The sequence below is a fragment of the Anguilla anguilla genome, chromosome 14 (genome assembly GCF_013347855.1).
Source record: "Anguilla anguilla isolate fAngAng1 chromosome 14, fAngAng1.pri, whole genome shotgun sequence".
NCBI lineage: Eukaryota > Metazoa > Chordata > Actinopteri > Anguilliformes > Anguillidae > Anguilla > Anguilla anguilla.
This window is the reverse complement of record NC_049214.1, coordinates 11,575,315-11,598,047: the sequence shown is the minus strand read 5'-3', so window position 1 is coordinate 11,598,047 and position 22,733 is coordinate 11,575,315. Positions and strand designations below refer to the sequence as shown.

The window sequence follows — 22,733 nt, the reverse complement described above, 5'->3', positions numbered from 1 at the left end:
ATCAAGGGTTGGCATTTATTTGCCATTAACCCACTGGTTGGGAGTACAAGGGCTGGAGGGGGAGACAGGAAACTGGAGCACATTGACACCAAGACTTGGTCGCACAGGATTCAATAGTACATTGCATATTATAAAGAAGCGTGATTCAGGCAGGAGTGATTTTTGTGGAGAAATCATAAACTGATTTCCATATCATTAATAATTGCAGCAAATGTAGTAGGGAAAGAGGAATATTGAGAACAAGTCTACAAGAGATAGAGGAGGAACGTGATGTTCAGAAAATCTTTAAAACATCTACAGGGGGGTAGAGGCAAGAAATTTCTTAAAAGAAACAGTGCTTAAAATCAACCTACGGGGCTGATTTATAGAATTTGATCGTTTTTAATTTTATTTAATTTCATTTTTTGGATCGCAGGCACTCTGTAAGCCTCCTCAGTTCACACTCCAGATCAGTGGGTGGCGGTAATGCACCCTAGCTGTTTTTAGCCGCTGTCAAACGAAACCAAGAGAAAGAAGTATCTTTAAAGATGGCTTTCTCAAAACAATCTTGGCTTGCTTGCGGTCTTAACTACCGAGTGGTTTGCTAGCATGCTAAATATACGTTAAATGCAATCTGGAGTATTTTATTGCAATTCAACAACGACTCAGACTGCCAAAAAAGTGAACTGTACATATGGCGTTGGTGCCCTCGTGCTGTGAATTTGGGAGATGGCAAGACTTTCTTTGAAACGACTTTTTGTTTTCTGTCTCTGCCTTTCAGCATCCTTTTTCCTTATCATTACTATCCAGGTACATTCACATCACTGCTAGTTAACATTGCACAGGCAGTTAGGTTTCTTGGCTGAAATGCGTGTCCATTTGTTTAAAGTACTTTTAGACTTAAAAAAAAAAAAAAAAAACTTTAGCTGCAAGCTGAATCTACAATATATTGTCCAGGATGGTGCCATATTGTATATATACTGTATATACAACGGCTTTCGCGTGCAGGCGTGCTAGTGTGGAAACCTGAGTGGCAGTTGGAAGAAAGCCACCTTTGTAGTTTCAATATTAGTAGCTTGTTAGCAACTTACTTTTCAAGGCAGACTATGCAGAATTTTTAACTGGTAAATATTATAAAATAACCATGCTGAGGTGTATCTATGATGCACCAGCAATCTATGTTTTTACGCACTTTCGCAGGATTTGGGCACCTTTACCTGTATTTGTTATTCTAAAATGTGTCCGGGACGTTTTTGGGCGTGGCAGTCTTTTCTGAGCGGGGAATGGTAGGTGTGGCCTACAGAGCCCGTGGTTTGGGATCTGATTGCTATAGCTAGCTAGGCACTGTAATGGTCTTGATACAGTGAAGCGAAAAAGACTAGCGATCCTTCAAGAACTAGAGTTACTGTAACCTCGGAATAACTTTTTCTGGTGGTTACAGCTAAATTTTGCCAAGGGGATGAAAAGCGACACAGAGCTTTTGTTGGACTTGTAAGTAACAGTGTCATAAAATTTCTTCTTTTTGTGAAGATCTCGCAAGCATAGGAAATGTGTTGCTGTGGTGGCACAATTAAATTGAGACATTTTGGAGAAAGGCTGCTGTTACTGCATTTAGATCAAACCTTTGCGTTGCTTGTGTGGAAAGTGCTGCGACGGGTAACAGTGGTAGATTCGCTGAGTCGCATCTGTCCAGAATGTAAACAAATTGGGAATTGTTCACAGTGAGAAGAAATGTTACATGTTACATCTAGTTATGCAGCTAGGGTTGCTAGACGTCCTGACCGAAGTGACCAGTTTTTAAATTATTTGTATACGTTCGTTTCTTAGTCCCAACCAGACAATGTGGCCTAATGTCACATGGGAGAAATTTACTGGTAGTTTCTAATGAATTTGTCTTTGATTTGGTTGGGTACTGGAGTGTGAGTGGGCGGGGTTGAAGATGGAGGAGACTTCTTTGATTGTAAACCCAGGCTTAAAAATCCTGCATAGTATGCCTTTAAAGCACATAGCTAACAGCTTTGAAATTCACAGTTGAGATTTTAATGGGTATAATTTATCTTGTAGAGTGAAACGTGAAACGTGAAACTTTATTTTGTTTTTATTTTAGTATGTATATTCAGGGCCCTGATGAGTGTCATGTTGATTTTCATTTCTTGTTTGCAGGCGTGCAGTAGGTTCTCTTTCAGTCCTCCCTTCTCTGTTCCCTGATCTACTTTGGTTACCTGACTAATACCTGGATGAAAACCCAGCTTCTTCTCCTCTCCCCTCTCCTTTCTCCTGGTACTACCTGTTCTTCCTGAACTACTCTTTCCTAATAAGCAGTTTTGCTTACTTAAACATTTTCTTTTTCTCTGTTAAGTAGCTTAAAATGTAAACGCATGTTCTAAATCTCTGTGTGTTCTAGTGAAATGCATGTTGAAAAATATGAATTGTATTTATTGGTGCAATATCACTGTGGTGAGCATTTGTGGTTGTACCGGCTATTGCTTTTTTGGGAATATTGTAAGTTTTATGGGGTTACATGTTTCTCACTCCTGTGCTATTACTTTGAAGGATACCCACAGAGTGAGAGAAAGTACGTTGAGAAAGTACATCCACGATAAGATGCTGAAGCGAGCTGTGTGTTTGCTGTGCTGGCCACATTTTTTGTGGCTTTATTGTAAATGCATTCTGTAATGGGCCTCCTAAGCATCATAACCATTCAGTGCAAATGCCCTGTGTTTGCTCAGGTGATGGTGGAGCTGGGGCAGTTTGAGGGCAAAGTGCAAAGACACAAACGTCCTCTGAAGGACGGGCTAGAGTCCCAGGACCACAGCCCTCTGACACGCAGGAGGAGCCCTGTGGGGCCGGGCGTTTGGTACCCCTTCATCGTGTGGTGGTCTCCCCTGACAGGGAAAATGGGGCGACTGGGAGAGTGTGGGAAGAACAAGTGCTTTTTCACCATTAACAAGACTTACCACAACCACCCATCTACACAGGCCTTCCTGTTTTATGGTGAGTACTGTAGTATTCACATGGTGTGATCCTATGGCATGTGAGGCTGTTACTCTGTTTAAGCTAGTTTCTGTCCATACCCCAAACAGTGTTTAGAGTCACTGAAAGCCTGTGAGACTCATGGACTTGAGTAGGGTTCTGTGCTCTGATCAGATTAAACTTAAGGATAGGGTTTACATGAAGGTTTTTTTCAACCATTTAGCTCACTTTTAGAGATTGGCATAATTGTCAGCAGTGCTTCTTCAGAAATAAAACACTTTATTTAAGATTAATTTCTGTATGCACAGGTTGCTGATGTGTCACACTTTTGTCTGATGTTTGTTTGGTATGTTAATATTTCTTATATAAATGAAAAGAAAAATAAAGAAAATAAAAACTACAAACATCTAAAGGACCTTAAAATGCATTCTCTGTTGGATGAAATGCAAACGTACCCTTCTTCTCTGACTCAGAAACAAGGATGATTATATTAAAATAATAAATTAAACTATGAATAATTCAATAAATGCAGTACAGCAAGTTCTCAGTGTTAGTGTAGGGAACAGAATTGGTTGAGGCAATTTCCTAATTGTGCCAGACAGACCTAATCGTGTCCAATACTGTCCAGAAACTGATCGGGTATCCATCACTAAATTTAATAGTGAAGGCTGTGATACTGGACACAGTACAAGTAAAGCTAAACTCCCTAAAGTGGGCAAAAGGGGTTGGGTAGGACAAACACTGAACCTAGTCACTTTAATGTATGTGCATTTGAAAATGTTTGGTTGTGGCATGTTCACTATTTTTGCATGATTCTCTGCCTCAGGCAGCAAATCCAGTAGTTTTATACTGTGATGCTTATGGATGATACGAAGGGAGACCGCTAGTCGAAGAGTATTGGCTGTAAGGCCAGCTGTTGAAATACAGACAGTCATGTTCACACCCTTCAAGTTCACTGGTGTGGCCTTTAAACTGGCATGGTGCCTTTCTGGATCTGCTGAACGGGATAAATCTGCTGAAACACTTAAACGTGGTCTGAATAAATGGGGCAGGGGTAGGTGTCTGACAAGCAAATGTATTTTTGAAAACTGTTTGACTTAGGCACTAGGGGGCGCTCATGGCCTATTTGACTGATTCCTCTGGCACTGCCTGGCTAGACTGCGCGGGCTGCTTCTGTCTTGTGGTGGCTGAAGGTGATACTTAATGATGACTGCGGTTACATTTTATGATGGTTAAAGGTAATTTGAAGGGCGGTGAATGCTACTCTGCACCATAAGTGCGCCTTTGGGATATTCCATTGGAAATCCATTAACCTTTGACGTCACCTGTTGATTTTAACATTTAAGCAAATTGTCCTTTGTGGAAGATTTGGTTGCAGTCCCTAAGATGGCTAAAAGAGCAGCACTTCAGGAGCGGGATATTGGGATATGTCTAAAATTCACACCTGTGTAAACATTTGTAGAATCAAAAAGGAGAGGTCCTTTTAAAAGAAGATGAATGCTTTTTTCAAATCGGTTACACGCAGCATAACTAATCGTCAGTGCGCCCACACTAGTGTCAGCTGCATAATGCCAGCGAAGGAAACAGAACACATTCTGTGTAGTGTTTAAATTGCCCTGAATAAAAGGTGTCTCATGCTCTCAGCTGAGGTCGCTTTCCCCTGCTGAGGTCACGCTCTCTTTGATGCAGGTACATTTGCTGATTAAACCCCGCCCCGCTCATTTGGAGCCAGAAACTGCAAGTGCACTCCACTTAATGTGCAGATTGTCCAGGGCGTTCACCCGGGAGAGCACGACACCTCCCCCCCCCTCCCCCCCCACCCCCCTCGCTGGGGAGTAACTGAAAGGGCGCGGCCACAGTGAATTGATTTACAATTTTTCCTTCGTGACATTTTGTACCCTGGGCTCACCATTTCCTGCCAGTGAGCGAATATTAAACGCTGCACCTTATTGCATTTTAAACATTAGGTTATTCTTGTGAGCTTGGCGATAAATACAGGTTTTAATCGTGTCGTTTTGTTGTGTTTTTCGAACAGCTGATTTATGCGGCAGGCTTGGCGTGTGCATGCTGTATTTGATTGCGGGGCTGCACACTCATTAGTGACATTGGCTATGACATTATTCATCCTTGTGTTGTACAGGATGTGCTGACATCGCATTGCAGTGAAATAAAATCCATACCTGGAAAAGAAAAAGTGCTTTAGAATGCCAGACCAGCATTATCTCTATTTCAGCTATGTGGAAGAATAATATTTGATTTTGGAATTCATTACTAGGTGGACCAGAGGTGATGCGATTGCCTCTGTAAGTCTGTCAAACTGCCAGCGAACATATGATTGTTCTGGAGATTTATACAAAAATTGGTCAAATGATTGCATGCACAATAAATGGAGATAGTTTTCATTCTCTATTTGCCATGCCAGAATAAACTTACTGCCATGAGTTAGGAACTGATTTCTAGAAGAGGCACTGATTGACAATTCCCCTCTAATTAACTTGTGTACCTGTGGGGATGTTTTGGAGTTAGATAGCCTATATAGAAGTCAGCCAACAGTGTAACATCATTTAAGTGATGAAGATTATGCTGTTCAAATAATTATCCTTAGCTTCACTGAAAACTGTTGAGTGCAGATATTTTGAATGTAATTAGTGAAAGTCTTCCTGTTTACTCACTTTCACATCTAACATCTTAATCGTTAAAAAATGTTTGCTTCCTGATTTGATTTTAGTGGATACATTTCACTTTCACTGTCATGTTCAATATGCTTTGTCTGGGCATAGTATGTGTTTAGTAACATTTATCATTTTCAGCTGGTTTTATACTGGAGTGATTGAGATAAATCTGTTTGTCAAAGGTGCTTTGCTTCACATCAGTGACCCACCTTGGACTTGAACCAGCAACCGTCAGGTTCAGTATCCAGTATTCTAACCACTGTAACAGAAGACCATTCCTTTGAATTCCCCTCACCTGTTCCTGTTGTTTTGTACTAAACCAGGCACTGACTTCAACATAGAAAGCCTTCCCCTGCCCAGGAAGGCGGGTCACCACTGGGCCCTGTTCCACGAGGAGTCCCCTAAAAACAACTACAAACTCTTTCACTCGCCCGTCATCACCCTCTTCAACCACACGGCCACCTTCAGCCGTCTCTCTCACCTGCCCCTCACCACCCAGTACCTGGAGAGCTTGGAGCTGCTCACCTCCCGGGCTCACCTTGTCCCCCTGTCCCAAAAGAACCGGCTGAGGAGTACCCTGGCCCCCGTGGTGTACGTGCAGTCGGACTGCGACCCCCCCTCGGACCGGGACGCCTACATTCGGGAGCTGATGAGGCACATCCGGGTGGACTCGTACGGGGCGTGCCTGCACAACAGGGACCTGCCGGCCCCGCTGCGGGACTCCGCCGCCATGGACGAGCCGGGCTTCCTGGGGATCCTGGCGCAGTACAAGTTCATCCTGGCCTTCGAGAACGCCGTCTGCGACGACTACATCACCGAGAAGCTGTGGAGGCCGCTCAAGCTCGGGGTGGTGCCCGTGTACTACGGCGCCCCCAACGTCCGCGCCTGGCTGCCTAGCAACAGGAGCGCCGTCGTGGTGGACCCCGACGAGCCGCCGGAGAGGCTGGCGCGGTACCTGAGGAGGCTGGACGAGAACGACGGGGAGTACGAGGCGTACCTGCGGTGGAAGCTCCGGGGCCAAGTGTCCAACCCTGGCCTGCTGACCGAGATGAGGAACCGCAAGTGGGGCGTCCAGGACCTGGCGCAGGAAAACTACATCGACGTTTTTGAGTGCATGGTGTGCGACCGCGTTTGGGAGAACCTCCAGAGACAGAAAGAGGTAACAGGTTCACTCGAGCCCGTCTGTTCCGTTAGAGGAGAAACGGGGTCCGTTTGATTCCCTCCTTGCTTACTTCCCAATTTGGAATGTTCATTCATGTTTGTAGACCCAGCCCACTGCTGTGATAAAGTCCTGTGGTTTGGGAAAGTGCAGATGAGCCCGCGTGTCCTGAGAGGGACGTGTAAGCCCCTGCTTCTGTCTCACTCTGCAGTCCAGCTCAGCACCTGAGCCAGTACCCCGGGGGGGCTGCACTACTGAAACAGCCAGCCATTACATTACATTACATTCATTTGGCAGACGCTTTCATCCAAAGCGACGTACAAAAAGTGCATTTCATGGTCATAGACAACTGCTAAACACAGGTTCAGTAAGGTACAGCCAGCACACACAGACAGGAGGAATCGCCCTTCTGCACTGAGTCACGGGTTACCCTGCAGACTGGGACCCTCTTTTGTGCTTTTCCCAGCACTAGTGTGCTCAGGATTTCACTCCTCACTGTAGGGTTGACCACTGCACTGAAGCAGTGCTTTAGCTGAATGCACCAGTACATTTACGAAATGAGTACTGTACCTTATCGAACACGTGTTTTGTAGTCGTTCCAATGACCATGATATGCACTTTTGTACGTCGCTTTGTATAAAAGCGTCCGCTAAATAAATGTAACGTAATGTAATTACATGACCCGCATTCATATCAACTTTCAGCTCTCTACACATAAAGAAAGGAAATGTCCATTAAGTGTAGGGGTACAGTTTCCAGCTTTTCTGAGCTGCTGTTTTAGTTGTGTCATTCTGATAAAATGGTGCAAGCATATGGAAATGTGTATATTTATTCAGCCATTACACCACAACTGTGTTACCAGTACAGACAGGCATCATGACTTTGAGAAGTGATCATACAGGGAGGGTATAGCCAGGTGCCTCAAAGTTGTGGAATGGAGAGATCTGGTCAGGGTGCTGGTTTTGAACTTTGGTTGTGAAGTTATTCACTGCCATGTGGGCTAGTATGCAAGCAAAACATGCCCAAAACGATAAATCTTAGTTCCTGTATATTCTAAATCGCCAGTCACTCAGTCTTTGAACACTTGCGTGTTACTTCATATTAATCGGAGTGATAGATTAAATAGGGCCTACAGTAATTAATCTTGTGTGTCTATTTTTCTTCACAATTCAGAAGACTTGACTCTCCACAAATTAGAATTGATATCTAATCACCTGTGACCAATTACCTGTCTGGCTAATTACTGTACGTGAAATAGCACCTATGCAACAGTCACTTTAGTGTTACATGCTCAAGTTGTGATTGGCCAATTAATCACATTGATGCAGAAAAACAATCTTTATTTAAAACCTGCTTTATTTTTGAAAATATGTGCATATTTAGAGTGGATGAGATGCAGTGTTTAATTTGTCTATTCTTAACTGCATAATCCAACCCCATACTGCAGCCCTTCTGTGGTTTCACAATGGAAGTGTGTAGAAGTAGCTACTTCTGAAGAATTTTGAGTTGTCATAAAATATTAAATATGAATATGAATTAAATATTAATAAATTATATTCGGTTTCATAAAAAAACATTGATGAGAAAGTAAAACTACAAGGGAAAAATCTGCAGAGTACAGACAATGGTCTATATTGAAAACAAAAACTGATATTAAGTTTAAATATAAAATGAAAAATGTGCTTAGTCAAATAGATTAAGAGAAATAGGAAGATGCTGTGCCTTGTATCATCGGTTTTTCTTGATTTCTGGGCCTGCGTAGGTTTCAAACTTATTAAAGTAAAAAACTTGCATGCTACAGGAAATTAAGTTAATTAAATATTTACAAAAGAAAGCAACTTGCAGCTGAGGTTACCAAAGAATATATTATCTATTAATTAAGGAAACATTGCCTAGTGTGCAATGCAAAAGGAAAGAAGATTAAAATTATGTCCTCCATTTTTTCCCCTGATTTTCAACAGTTTGCATGTTATATTTTACAAGTTTACTGGTTGATCTTTCCCTGATCTTGATAACGCAGCATCCTGTGTTTTTTACACAGAAAAAGCCAAAACTCAGGAAAAAATACGCTGCGTTCTAGAAGCAATGTTCCAAGGTTTTCTTTAAGGTTACATCAGGTGATGACCCAGACTTGAACCCCAACAAAATAATTACTCCTGTGTCTTTGAGCCAATTGTCTTTCTGTGTCTGACATTTGCGTTGTGTATTCTTTTTCCTTTATGTAAACTCTGAGACGCGCAGAGAGCAGGTGCCCTGTTTTACGCGTGTGCCGAACGTACACATAAAATACAACACAAGTTAGAAAGGAAAAGAAATTGTACAAATATTTAAGATTCAAAGAACATTTAAAATGAGCAATTACAAAATATTTACACAGCTGTTGGTGGCACTGTGAGATTCGAAGAGAAAGCACCTAATCTGAACGAAAAGTCGAAAACGAGGTATCGCGCTCTAGCTAGCTTGCGCATCATGTGTAAATTGAAACAGAAGTCGCTCCTTGGGTTAAAAAAAATTAGCCTTGTTTTGATCAGAATGCCAAACCATTATTTCATACCGCTATTTCATCCGGCTTCTGTTTGCAGTGTCATAATAGAATTATCAATGACATATATTTGTTGTGTTATTATTGTGAGTTGGCATATTATAGCAGAAATAGTTATAATCAGGACACAAGTGAATTGATGTGAAACGCAGATTTATAAAAGTCCTGCATTCTAAAGAGGCAGCAGTCCATGTGCTTCCGCGGCTACTGGCTTTATAGCCTTACTGTAAATAGTCTTCAGTTCATCTTTCATAAAGTGATGGTGTTGAGAAATGCAGAAATCAGAAGTAAAAGAATCTGACAGTGTCTGTACTCCACAGAATGAAGCTTGTCTGTATCTGTGGAGAAAAAGTATGAGTAGGTGCTTTCACCTGTCTCGTAAATAGGTTGATGCAGTGCCGTTGATTGCTTTTCAAAGACCAATAAAGTTATAAGGTAAAAAGTCATTGGGAGCTAACTCCAGTTTGGCTGCCATTTCAGCAGTCTCGATTTGGAACATCTAGTGTGACATCAGGGACCAGTTCACATCTCCTGTTGGAGAGCCAGTGAAAAATCGCAGTCAGAAACTTTCTTTTAAAGCCCCGTGTTACCTCTAGCCTGTAGTTTCTGGTCCTGTAGTGGCCCCCAGTGCTGGTGAGGGGGGTGTTGCAGTATTCCAAGCAGCATGAATCAATGGGATGTGTAGCCTGGAGTGTGGACTCACTGATATTGAAGTTAGTCTTTTGGGAGGGGGGCGGGTGGGGGGGGGAGTCATAGTGAGACTGATGTGTCACAGTTGTGGAAAGAGCGCGCCCATCCCGCTAAAGATCGGCCCGCTGTCGCAGCTGTCTGCTCCCCCCCTCCCTCCGCCGTTCAGCCCCATTACCCGCCCTCAGGGGATGGCGCACCTCAGGTGTGGTGTTCCCCTCTGCACTCCCGCAGTGTCTTACTCTTTTTTTCTGTCCCCCTGCCCTCTTTCACACAGGGCCTCGCTCCCAAAACCTGGCGGGCCGAAGCCAGCCACCTGAGCTGCCCGCCCCCGCGGACGTTCGGATTCCCCGGCGGCCCCACGGGCGAGGCCTCCCAGAGGGGCATTTGGGGGCTGAGCTACGAGCAGTCCAAGCTGGAGGCGCGAGCCCTGCGCCTGCTGGCCGAGAGGAACAGAAACTTCACCGTGGGGCAGTTCTGGAAGCAGGTGTTCGCTGACTGAGACGCGACTGTTAGAAACACACCGAGGGGTGTGAGGGCTTTCGCAGGCTTGGGCTTCATGTACGGAAGGCTTTGGATGGGGCAGGAAGTTTAGATCTCTGATGTTACTCTTTGTGATCTATTCCAGACCTGAAGGTCTATTCCATCCCAGTGTATTTGTTTTGCAAACAGCCTTATACAGGGTCACTTACATCATCCGTCTTTCATTTATTATTTATCATTAGTTTATACAAGCAGAATATTTTGCTGAAGCAAGTAAGGTACTAAGTACTTTGTTTTCTTTTTAATCCCAAATTTTCTCAATTTACTCCCAGTTGTATTTGTTAGCCTGTCCGATCACTGCAGTTTCCTGCAACAATTCAGAATAATGCTGACGGGTTCGCTTTCTGCTCCAAAGCCTGTGGTGCCAGCCACCCCTTTGCTGTACTGTGCCAAAGGACTACACTTCCCATAATGTAGCTGGAACAGGCAGACTGCAGGCGCCCGATCGACCAGAGGAGTCGCTGGTGCAGAATGAGAAGACGTCAATCATGATATATGAGATGGTATGGTGTATTGTGCATTGTTGTGCTCAACTGCTGGCCACAGTGACATGGACATAGTCAGAAATCTATATCAGGGCTTGGGGCACATCCACATGCTGCAACTCTACCTTATCTGGATGAGCTACCCTGTAGCCCAGATTAAGTGCTGTGCTGGAGGGTAGAGTAACAGACATTCTGGTTGCAAGTCCGATTACTCCTGAGTGTCTCATCAACCAGAGTATTGATGGGCTTATTTAGGAGAACTTTACAAGATACAGCAAAACGTTCTGCTTCCATCTCCAAGCTGTATATGCAAGACTTGTGATTGGATCTGCAGAGGCAAGAAGTGTCCTGTCCAGTGCCAAATACATATGCCAAATAAATATGAAGTCATATGCATCGTATAGTAGCAATATTCTTTTTTGCTTGACGTTAAAAGTAAAATGTTTGTATGACTTTTTTATGCTTCGCTTTTCTTACGTAAGCAATGAGATTGCAGTTTGGCAAAGACTTACCATTTAGGCTAATGGTGTGCATTTTGATAGGCATCTTTTGTACAGAGTGTTCCGTTTTATGGTTACATCAGTGTCATTGTGGTGAACTAAAAGGCTAAATGACAGCTAAATTGTACTAAAAAGCTCTGAAAGGCACCAGGGTCGGGGAAAGAGCATGCCGACGGCAATTTGTGCTGCAGCCTACCAAACTTCCTGTTTTCTTTCTGACTGCAACCTCTGCTGTTGCATTTGAAGCAAATTAAAGTTAAAAGATGTTTTGAGTTTGTTTCTGTATGTGTGGATTCTATGGCCTAAAGCACTACTGCTCACAGGAGTTTACTCACTGTTTGAATTCTCAAAGATACAAATGAATTTAATGAGAAACATAATGATGAACATAGATGAAATTGTTGGAATATTTCATTTCTTCAGCACTATTTAATAATAAATGTGCATTGCATTTTATTATGAATGTTCATATATAACAGGTTACTTGCACTTAATTGTAATCGTTAGTTATATTTGTTATGAATAAATATGCATAGAAAAATATTATCAAGAATACATCTCAACTGTTTTATTTTTATGCAGAAAAATACTGACTTGAATTTACACAATAAAATGACTGAACTCTATATCAACAAATGTAATATTATTCACCACACAACAATAAAAATAATAAACACAACCAAAATGTACAGGTCAGTAGTCAAAAGGTTGGATGGGTGCAGTGTGTCCTGTGCACTGGTGTTTGCCAATGTCTGATTACTACCTGTGATACTCATCTTGTTATTCAATCAATAGTGTCACAGCTTGGACTAAAGGTGTTCTGAAAAGCAGTGCAATTTCTAACATTGGATTATTAAAATGATTAGGATTCGATTATCAGAAAACAAATGTGTTGCATTGAATACACAGATGGCTAATATAAGAGAATGAGTTGTACTCTTTTTGGTTAATAAAATTAAGTTATAGATTTACAATAAAAACACTATTGCAATTGCATTGACAAATTTCACTCGACGTTCACTGCATCTTGCTGGAAGTTGGGTGTTTCAGATCTCAGCCACTAGAGGGAGCTATGAATCTGTTTAACTTCATGGGGAAATGCCTGAAAGTTTAGTGTTCGCTTATCTTCTTCCTCTAATCCGATTATGCTCTGGCCACATTAAAACTACCCACAAAAATAACAGGGCAATAACTTTGAACCCAGCGTTTGTGGCGTTTTCATCATATGATGCTTTAAACTTCGATCCTGGAGGGCTATTCTGTGTGCTGGTTTTTCTTCCAACCAGTTACCTTATTATTAATTACCTGACCGCTCTATAATCTATGCTGGTTCAATACTGTTCGTGAGCACAGTAAAATCTTTAGGATACACTTGCAGTCTGGGGCTTTGGCTGGCACTGACACAACTGTCAGATCAAGTTATGATGGAGCTAATTAAACAATTAAGAGCAGAAGTTGGCACAAAATCCTGAAGTGGATCAGTCCTTGTTGGGCAGCCCTGCCTTAAATTCAGTCTCGAGCTGAATGGAGGAAGCGCCTCAGCTCAGCAGGCTGTGAGTGATGCGCGCACATCGCTGAAAGTGCTGGCTCATGCACTCCAGAGGCAGGGCCCAATGATGAGAAAAGTAATGAAGATAGCAATGCAGCTTTATCGCCTGTCAGAGGGAAGTGTTTGGAAACAGTGATTTATTCTGAAGTGTCGGTTCGGTCCATTAATGTCAATAAAAGTTGGAAAATCATAAAAAAACAGAATAGAACTATTTTCCAAAATGGTAACATCTTTCTAAGGTACGTAACTTGCCAAGAGGTAGGAATCCATGAACAGCTGCTATGGGTGTCACAGTTCATACATTTATGAAATATGTATGAACTGTGACAAAAAATATGAAGTATTTATCTAAAGACTCTATCTGCACTTAACCATCCTCTACTCCTTTCTGTGTTAAAACTTCCCTAAAGTAGGTCACCCCTAGTACTGCACTCTCTGCTGCTGTCAGTTCTCAGAGCAGAACCAATCCACAGCACCGCTTTAGCTATCTCGCACTAGGGAACGGTCGAATGTGACACCTCCTCCAGGCAACCTCCAGGTTTGCCAGACACAGCGCTTCTGTGGGCCAGGTGACCTTGTCATAAGCCGAGTACTGAGAGATGAGAAATTACTCGCTCACTCTTGAAGGTTCATGGTGTGTGCAGTTGCGCTACACACAGGCAATATTCTCATTTTATCAGTTTGCCCGCGATGACGGTCTCTGCCATTGTAACCAACGATGCATACTGCACCACCTCATTGCTGATAATGAGATTTCAGAAATTGTTTTTGGAGTTTAGAAGAAAGGGGTTGAGAATATTTACAATTCTTATTTACTGTAAGACTGACCTTTGAAAGTTCCATTGAATCAAGCAAGTGCCCCTGTAATTTCAAATTGAAGGCTTTAGAATGTTAGAAGCTAGCCATAGCTATGTATTATCTTTACATTTGTATCAGCTAAAATTGGCTTTATTTATATGACTTAACTATTAAAGTCTGAAAAGTGGCATCAATTTGTCTACAGACCTTTTTCTTCAAACATTTCAATGAGGCAATCACAAAATACTTCAAATATCTGCCTGGAAATGTTATATTTATCCTGTAATATATAATAAAATAAGGGTTGTCTTTCAATAATTTGAAATATTTTCTTGTTTTGTAAGCAGCAGACCAGATGGTGTGCATAGTATGCAAAGCATGACAACAAATGTCATCATTTCAATTAGCTGGTGGTGCCATCAGAGACCAGAATAAATTCCTACGGTCCAAGCAAGCAAGTCATTCTTTCCTTTAAGTAGCTTGCAGGATCGCTCTCTGTTGATTGGTATCTTTTGGCATCAACTGACATTCCATTTTCATGAAGTGATTCTTTAAAAAATGAACTGAGAATGCCTGAGATAATTTTTTGAGGGTGGGGTGGTGTGATAGCTTAAATGACATTTTTTATCGTCAGCTTGGGTATGGCCAGTGTCAGAGTGTCAGAAATTTATGGTTGATGTGGAAAGATATTTATTTTTTTAAAACTTCTCTAACAATTGTGTCATCAAGCCTATTAATATCATACATTTTGTGCATAATCAAGAGTAAGAAAGAGTGACAGGAATTGTAATTATCTTTGAAAATTCAAACTAGTATTCTTCTTTATGGTCTACTCAGCTATTGCACTGTCCATTAGAGAGCTTTTATTTTCCCTTTGAGCGTGTATGGGATTTCTAAAAGTGATGGTAAAATTCAGTCTGATCAACCTCTACTTGATTGTTGTCTTGTTCCTGATATATTCCACAATCAATTAAAAAATATTGCTCTATAAGTGAATGGAAAAAAGAAAAAAAAATCAAAATGAAGGAGGGCTGAATTATCTGTGTTGAGACCTCTTCTTATGAGAATAATGGACTGTTACAACCAGTGTACACTACATGACCAAAAGTATCTGGACAGACCTTGGTCTAGGGCTGTTCTTCATGTTTTGGGCTAGGCCCCTTTGTTCCATACAATCGCATGCTAGACGATTATGTGCTTCCCCAACAGCTTGAGGAAGGCCCTTTCCTGTCTCAATATGACAGTTCCCCTCAGCACACAGCGAGGTCCATATACAAATGGTTTTGTCAAGAACGATGTGGAAGAACTTGACTGGCCTGCACAGAGCCCTGCCGTCAACCCCATCTAACACCTTTGGGATCAATTAGAAAACCAACTGCGAGCCAGGCCTAATCGCCCAATCAGAGCCCGACCTCACTAATGCTCTTCTGGCTAAATGGAAGCAAATCCCAGCAGCAATGCTCCAACATTTAGTATGAAGCCTTCCCCGAAGAACTTGTTATAGCAGAAAAGGGTGGACCAAGGTATTGTATTGACACTGAAACGAGAAGGATTACTGTTCAGTTCCTGTGAAACAATCAATTATGTGAATAGGAGCTAATCCTCATTTGCATTGGATTTGGGCCAGTGGGCCAGACTTGCCCACTGATGATGGATATTACAAGAGTGTTGGGTGTATGTAGGCTGAACTTTACAGTATGTGCGGACTTTTTCATCATTGCTTTAAGCTGCCAAGCATTTACTATCCGGTTCCAGTATCTAACAGTGCTTGTGTAATACTGTGTGTCTTCCCACAGTATCTATTGAATATGTTTACCCATCACTTAAGTTTATTTAACTGATTTGAAGCTAACCACACTGCAAACATATACTTATTACACGTGACAGCAGCCTTGGAAACCCTATTTAAATATGAGCATGCATCTGTGCAACAGCACCACTTTTGCATACCCGTGCTGTCTTCACCAGAGCATGCATTTCCTCAAATCCATTTAAGCATGAATCATGCACTCTGTGTGCTGTATGTGCCATTTAGAGGAACTGTACTGCACTCAGGGCAGTACGGAGTCTTGTTTAATGTCATCTTATTCCCTACCAGGACAATGATATGCATGCACACAAAATATAATGAAGTTACGCAACACGGAGGAGGTAGTGCACCGTTGTGACTTTTGTGGGTGGCAGCGAAGCATAAAGTCTGTTCCCAGCTGGGGCACTGCAGTCTCACACTTCCGCAAGTTTCTTAACCTGAATCGCCTCAGTAAATATCCAGCTGTATGAGTAGATTGTATGTAAATGGAATGTAAGCTGTCTAACTCTCTCTGGAAAAGGGCATCTTCTAATTACCGGTCTTATTCATTTATTTTGATGAAAGTTAATTTGTTCTTTAAATCAATAATATACTTTTGTAGTTACTGTTATTGAAAAAAATAAATAGTTTGTTTCTTGCATTGTATCCAAATATAATTGATGTAAAATGATTGTTTCTCTTTTAAAAAGTTTTACTGTAGATTAGAAAGCTATCGTACCTGCTACAGCCCAAACCTTCACTTCTTGCCTTGTACAGTAAAGTAACTGTTTTTCACAGAACATTTATCATATACCAACACGTGCCACCCTCACCATTTTTTGTTGTTGTTGTTGATGAGGACAAATAAACTTCCCGAGGGACCATGACAGGTTCTTAACGAGGTTAGTCTGTGGATTTGTCCCAAGGTCAAATGCAAAGGAAGCAGATCTACTGCTGTCTTTTGCTTGATTGGTCCTCCAGTCTGTCAGGGGAAACAGGTCAGCATGGCAGAGACAGATGCCCCTCCTGCCCATGGGGCCAGTCCAGGTAATATGACATAGTACCTATCCTGCACCTATCCTGCTACCATTCCTAACATAACCAATGCAATACCTTCAGGTCAAGGGTAAAAAATGAATTCATGCCTGAAATTGCCTTTCTGTTATTTTCTTTACTTGGATGAAAAATATAATTATTTCTGAAAACAGGACCACTGAAAGTATTTACTAACGTAAACAGTATGAATTATTCCTCAATGTGTATTTTTATATATTTGAAGCTGAAGAGTTATCATGAGTTACAGGCTTATTCCCCCACTTAGCACAGAATAAAATTGAGTAGACAGATATATATTTGGCTTGTAGAAAAAACTGCTTCATTTTCAGAACAGAGTCAGGGCATACTACATTTTAGAAATGTAATTTACATATCTCGCACATGCCCTCTTTTTTCATCAGTGTTTTCTAGAAGCATTTTTTGCTTATGTGTCACTGCACAGTTTTTTTTTCTGCAGCATTATGTCTAGTTTTATTTTTTAATGCTTTCCCCATTTTCTTCTTGTTGTGGAATGCCCAGCCATATACAGCTCCAGCTATGCTCATGCTTCAGTCTCATAAACAACATTGAAGGGTGTAGGCAAGCGCATGCTCTCCTCCGAAGCATGCGATGCAATGTGGCCATTTCACAACACAGTCCTCAAGCCAAGCTTGCACAGACATGAGTTGTAGGAAGACACTTCATGTGCAGCTATGGGCAGGTACCTAATCAACCAGCAGAGAGGGATGATATGTGGAATCTGGCTAAATGAACCCTCCCTAACCCTGGCCAATGCTAGAGCCAGTTATGCCTTTAGGGATACTGGTTGTGTATTTCAGCTCTGTGTATTTTGGCTCTTCTGATATATAAGTGCGATTGTTTAGTTTACTGTACTTCTACGTAATAGGCTTTATACTGATGTTGCTCAAAATACACAGTAAACAGGATTTGTACACAAGCCCACACACTCTCATTACACAGTACCTAGTCCTAATGCACTCATTATCTGTAAAGGGGTTCATCTTCGGGGAGTGCTGCCAATCGAGGACAGGCGCTAAAGCCATGTGAAACACTCAGTACAGCTGGCTCCCAGAACCCCATCTTAGGGGTAATTAAGGACTAATTAGAAATGTTCCTTTTTACCCGGTGAAGCAGAATAAAACATTGTGTGTCCTGAGGGAGAGGGAAAGAGGGAAGTTCAAGGAGCAGAAATTCTGTCCTTCTGGGGCAAACCTCACAGCAGATTCTCAGGGTTAGATTTTCAAAGGAACAAATAATTTGATTAGTAATCATATTTTTTAATTCTGTAAATAAATGTACTATAAATGTACATGTTGTTCCAACATGCAAACCCCCCACCACAATGCCCTACCAGGATGAACATTTGCTCAGCATAAATGTTTGAGGATGAAATATTGTGAAGTTGTCTTTCCCCTGAAAACCTGTACTCAGCAATCTCATGTGATGTTTTCTCCAGCTGGGGAAATGTACAGTAAATCCAGTTGTTCCAACACACAAACCCCCAGCGTGGTTCTGGTTTATCTGTGTCAGCCTTCAGCAGAGTCACAGCTGCCATGGTCTTAGTTTTTTATCTCTTTTATTATGAAAATACTAGGAGGATTTGTCATGGCAGTTTGGTACTGTTCATTGGGAACATTAATGCATTTTTAGTTTTGCAGAAGGGTGGCCGAATATTTTTGATCGGAAACCATGGGTCTCAGAGGGAGACAATCTGTTGTTTCTCAGCAGATCGGCCAAATCACCGTAGTAAACGGCCAGTAATGGTCAGCAGAATGTTTCAAGAACTTTCCAACAGCTGTGTTCCAAGCTAAGTGCAGGGGAAAGAGTGAGGAAATCTTAGTTGCTAAGTTAAAAAAAAAATTGCAACGGTTTTGACTCAATTCTGTATCAGTGTCAAGTGGGAATTACTATCTTTTCATCATCATCTATGTCATTATGGTGAGAATTCGCTTTATTAGGTGACAAAATTAGTTAGTAAAATCTTCCGGCAACCGAAGAAAAAACAATTTCTCAAGAAGTGCTTTTAGTCTATTACTGTGTAACATTGCGGTTGACTGCGTACTTTGCGGAAGCAGCCATTCATGCTGTTGGGCTCTTGGTCGTTGTTATAAATTTCCAATTAGACATGCCATGCACCATTGGAAAGCTTACACTGTCCTCTACGGGATTTGAGAGCTAGCTTTCAAAGCAGAACAAACTGAAAAGCAACGACTTAAAAAGCTAGTGGGGTTTTGCACTGGCCGATGTAAATGCCTACCCCTTTCTATTTGCATATGTATTTCTCAAACAGATTGTTCAAGACAATAAATCACTGATCAATAAATCACTGTAAAGGGACACCTTTACATTTAAAACCAATGGTATGATTCTATATTCCATATTTAATCACATAATGATTAAATATGGAATATGGATACAGCGGTGAACGTTTTTTTCACCGCTGTATCGGCATACCTTCCGGGCTCTTGTTGGCTTTATCTTGTTGCTGTGATAGAATACAAATTTTTGGTAGTGTAAGAATATTTCGAACTCCCAAATAGATGCTATTGTCCATTGTGTCACGCTAGTTGCAGATGGGGGGGGGGGGGGCATGCTTGTTAAATGGAGGAACTACATGACAATGGTGGTACTTAAAATGTACGTTTTGGTGTGTATCATCTCCTAATAAAGCTAGAACAAGGTGGTTGTTGTTTTCACTTATAGTTTGGTTGCAGGAGCACTGAATGTCTGAGCTGAGCAATCTCAGGACGCCAGCGAGAAGGGGTTAAATCCTTTAGTGAAACCATGGATGTTGTGATGCTTTCATTGTTGCAATCAGCTTGTTGATAATAAATTGCCTTTGGGAGGATAAAACCGTCAATCCCCTTGGGAAATTATGTGAGCAGGAGAAAATAATCTATAGCTTTTATAATAATCTCTATGTTAAGGTCTCAAGACGTTATAGGATTGTATTTTTAGCCTCTATTTCCCTCAGCTATTATCTGACAAAGATACATCTGATTGATAAAATTAATTTTTATATGTCTGATTAAAGACGGTTTGAATTAGTAGGCCACCTCTGTTGTATCAACAGTGTGCTAAATACACAAAGTCACTGAGTTATCAGTGGGTAAATATAATAAATATATTCTATTTATTTTCTTTTTTAACAAACCACAATCAAGTACTACAATACCTCGACACACATAATTCTTTATGCGGGCAACACAACCTTTGTGTTCACACAATGACAACTATGACCTCCAACTTTGTTTAGATTATTATCACAGCACTTATTTAGATTGCTTTTATATGAAGGCTCAAGTTTGCGATGTTGAAGAAGTGAACTGTATTTCCCCCTACATATTTCTTTACATCTGCTTTCACGCCAAGTAAACAGGAATTAAATGTACTCGGAATGAGCCAATTTCTCTGTTAATCTCACATATGCAGTCACCACACAGTGCTACAGTTTGCATAGTGACACGTATCTGTTGAACCGGCTTTAGCTGGCGCTGAGTTGGCGAATCGCGTTTGAAAACAGAGTGCAGCTGAGGTGCGTTATCGTGTTTGCAGCTTAACTCGGAAAACATAAATTTGGGAGTGAATACTGCGACGGCAACACGGGAGACAGAGGCTGTCACCACGAGAGACGTTCTGCGGCAACACATCTTCACTTAGAATTTTAAACAGAGGAAATTAATTTGGGACAGACAAAATCCCAACTGCAGTGCAATATCAGGCCACGCTACTCCAGAGAAGAAACATTATTAGCTCAGTATATAAATGCTGTGGGGCCCAGAGCACATATACTGTCCTCGTGCAACTCTCAAATTACTTCCATTAAGTCACATCCTCATCCGCAACAGACTCAAAGCACACACAGGACATGAATTGGTGACGATGATTAAAAAAAATCAGTGTTTAGCACCCAGGAGACTGGACAATTAGGACATGGCTAAATACTTAGCTTGAATCTAAACTTAATCTCTCATGACAAATGTGTCTTTCCTGGAGGTTTGAGGTGCAGCGATGGACAGGAAATGCTGGCCAGCTTTGGACTGGACGGGAATTCACAAAGACCTTTTCATGGAATAAAACCGCATTTAAACCGTTAAAACTATTTAAAGGTTATGTGGAAAAACGGTTTTGTTATGCTTGGCATTTTGATGCATTTACCCAATTACATGTATTTTGTGCCTTCATATTTGGGTGACCTTCAGAAAAGTCCGCCCCCCCCTCCACAAACCAGCGTCAGATCACTGTGGGCTCTGTGGCACATTTATTTCCCTGGACAACTCACGGTTCCTTCCGGTCTCCTTGAACCATGCATATCAAATTAACGGCAGCAGGCATAGTGTGCTTGTCTGCATCTAACTGGATTAACGCATCCGCCTAACATTCCAGTGCTGCTCAAAGCAGCCCACAAAAAGCAGAGGGCATGGAACTTGCTATTGCTCTTCTAACAACAATCCAAGTGGAAGGGCTTCCAGTCTTCGTCTATTATAATAAATGGAAGGACAACGCCACTTTTCCACCTGCTGGACTTCCACACAAATGGTAAATGGACTGCATTTATATAGCGCTTTTATCCAAAGCGCTTTACAATTGATGCCTCGCATTCACCAGAGCAATTAGGGGTTAGGTGTCTTGCTCAGGGACACTTTGACATGCCCAGGGTGGGGGATCGAACCAACAACCCTCCGACTGCCAGACAACCGCTCTTACCTCCTGAGCTATGTCGCCCCAAACCTGTAGTCACACAAAAGAGTAAGAGCAGAGCAGATATGGAGGGACTGCGTATTCCCACCACATTTACTTGGAATGTAAGCCACTATGACTCAGCAAATCACCCCATGCATCTGTCAGCTGGTCTTACGTATTTCTTGGCTGGGTCACATTGTGATGACTTAATTCACATAAGTAAGAGGTCTGTCTAGACGGGACGTTTCATGGAAATATTGTGTTCAGATGAGAATTCTAGTGATATAAACACCTCAGCAACCTCCTCCTGTACCAAACCAGCTACATTTACTATACCGTATGCTTTGCTGGTCTTACCGTGTCGGTGGGACAATGTCATAAAGATTTAGCATCTACCCTCTAGTCCTGGTTTCAGGTCAGTGAACTGCAGTATGATATTTTCATTATATTGCATCCAGATGAAAAGACAGACAAAATAAATTTGCAAGATCCTGCTTTTGCTGAGTCTGTCACTGTGAGGTGCATGTTAGTACTCATGCAAAAGGACTGTGGGATGACACAGCGGGATGTAGAGTCTAAAGGTGCACCTACCTGAGACGTTTAATTTGGTGTCTTTCCAGCGCGACAATTCAGCTCATTACCGTCTCAACAGAGCGTGCCCAAATGTACAATTATCCACTTGAATAGGTACCCCAGCCCATGTAGAGAGAGCTCCTTCTTTCCCACCAGTGATGGCACAGAGGGCCAATCACAGGGCAAAAGTGCTGACTCAGTGCTGTCTGTGCTGTATGGTTGATGAATTGTCTCCTTGCCTTTGTCTTTTGTTGTTTATTTTCCTTGATGCCGTTTCAGTGTATGATCTCTCTATTAATGATGATGCCCTATTTACGATCCTTGGTTCGTAAGTTCAAAAGTTTATTTTAAAGAGTGATAAATATATCCCTTCTAATTAGAATCCCAAATTCAGACTATAGTCTGCTAAATTACTAAATAGTTTAGATATTTTGATTATTATTGCAAAGACATTAATATGGATGAAAGCAAAAAATATTTTTTATTGGTCTATTGGAGTACCATGTTTAAGTGCAGAGTTGTTGTACCTGTAACACCAAGGTTATAATATTTAATAAATTCAATGTCACAATACATGCAGAGGGTGATTGCCAAGACATATGATGTGCTCGGAACACAAACCATTGGAAATTTGTGTGAAAACGTGCTCTTTAACATTGTACAACTGTTGGGCATGGCAGCTGTATTGAATTGTCTCAAATATTTTTTCTCTAAGTACAGATACAAGGACGGGAATTTCTTGCTT

At 41.6% G+C, this 22,733-nt stretch overlaps 1 protein-coding gene across 4 annotated transcripts; it reads left to right on the top strand.

The window, feature by feature from the left end:
- Positions 1 to 511: 511 nt before the first annotated feature.
- On the top strand, positions 512 to 12,083 carry fut10 (fucosyltransferase 10). Of its 4 annotated transcripts, none has more exons than XM_035389690.1 (5): positions 512 to 789; positions 2,143 to 2,259; positions 2,709 to 2,973; positions 5,948 to 6,783; positions 10,290 to 12,083. In XM_035389690.1, the coding sequence occupies exons 3-5, from the start codon at positions 2,712 to 2,714 to the stop codon at positions 10,512 to 10,514; spliced, it is 1,323 nt and encodes a 440-aa protein (XP_035245581.1). In that variant the 5' UTR covers positions 512 to 789; positions 2,143 to 2,259; positions 2,709 to 2,711; the 3' UTR covers positions 10,515 to 12,083. The 4 variants fall into 4 exon arrangements, with proteins under 4 accessions (XP_035245581.1, XP_035245580.1, XP_035245583.1 ...); XM_035389691.1 differs by lacking the exon at positions 512 to 789 and adding an exon at positions 1,343 to 1,470; XM_035389689.1 differs by lacking the exon at positions 2,143 to 2,259.
- Positions 12,084 to 22,733: the final 10,650 nt, after the last annotated feature.

What these genes read in the sequence shown, in the direction of transcription:
- fut10 (XM_035389689.1), top strand. Translation starts at nt 709, where the DNA reads ATGGCAAGACTTTCTTTGAAACGACTTTTTGTTTTCTGTCTCTGCCTT. An exon ending in TCCTTATCATTACTATCCAG is followed by an intron (nt 790 to 2,708) that starts GTACATTCACAT and finishes GTGTTTGCTCAG; the next exon opens with GTGATGGTGGAGCTGGGGCA. An exon ending in ACCTCCAGAGACAGAAAGAG is followed by an intron (nt 6,784 to 10,289) that starts GTAACAGGTTCA and finishes TCTTTCACACAG; the next exon opens with GGCCTCGCTCCCAAAACCTG.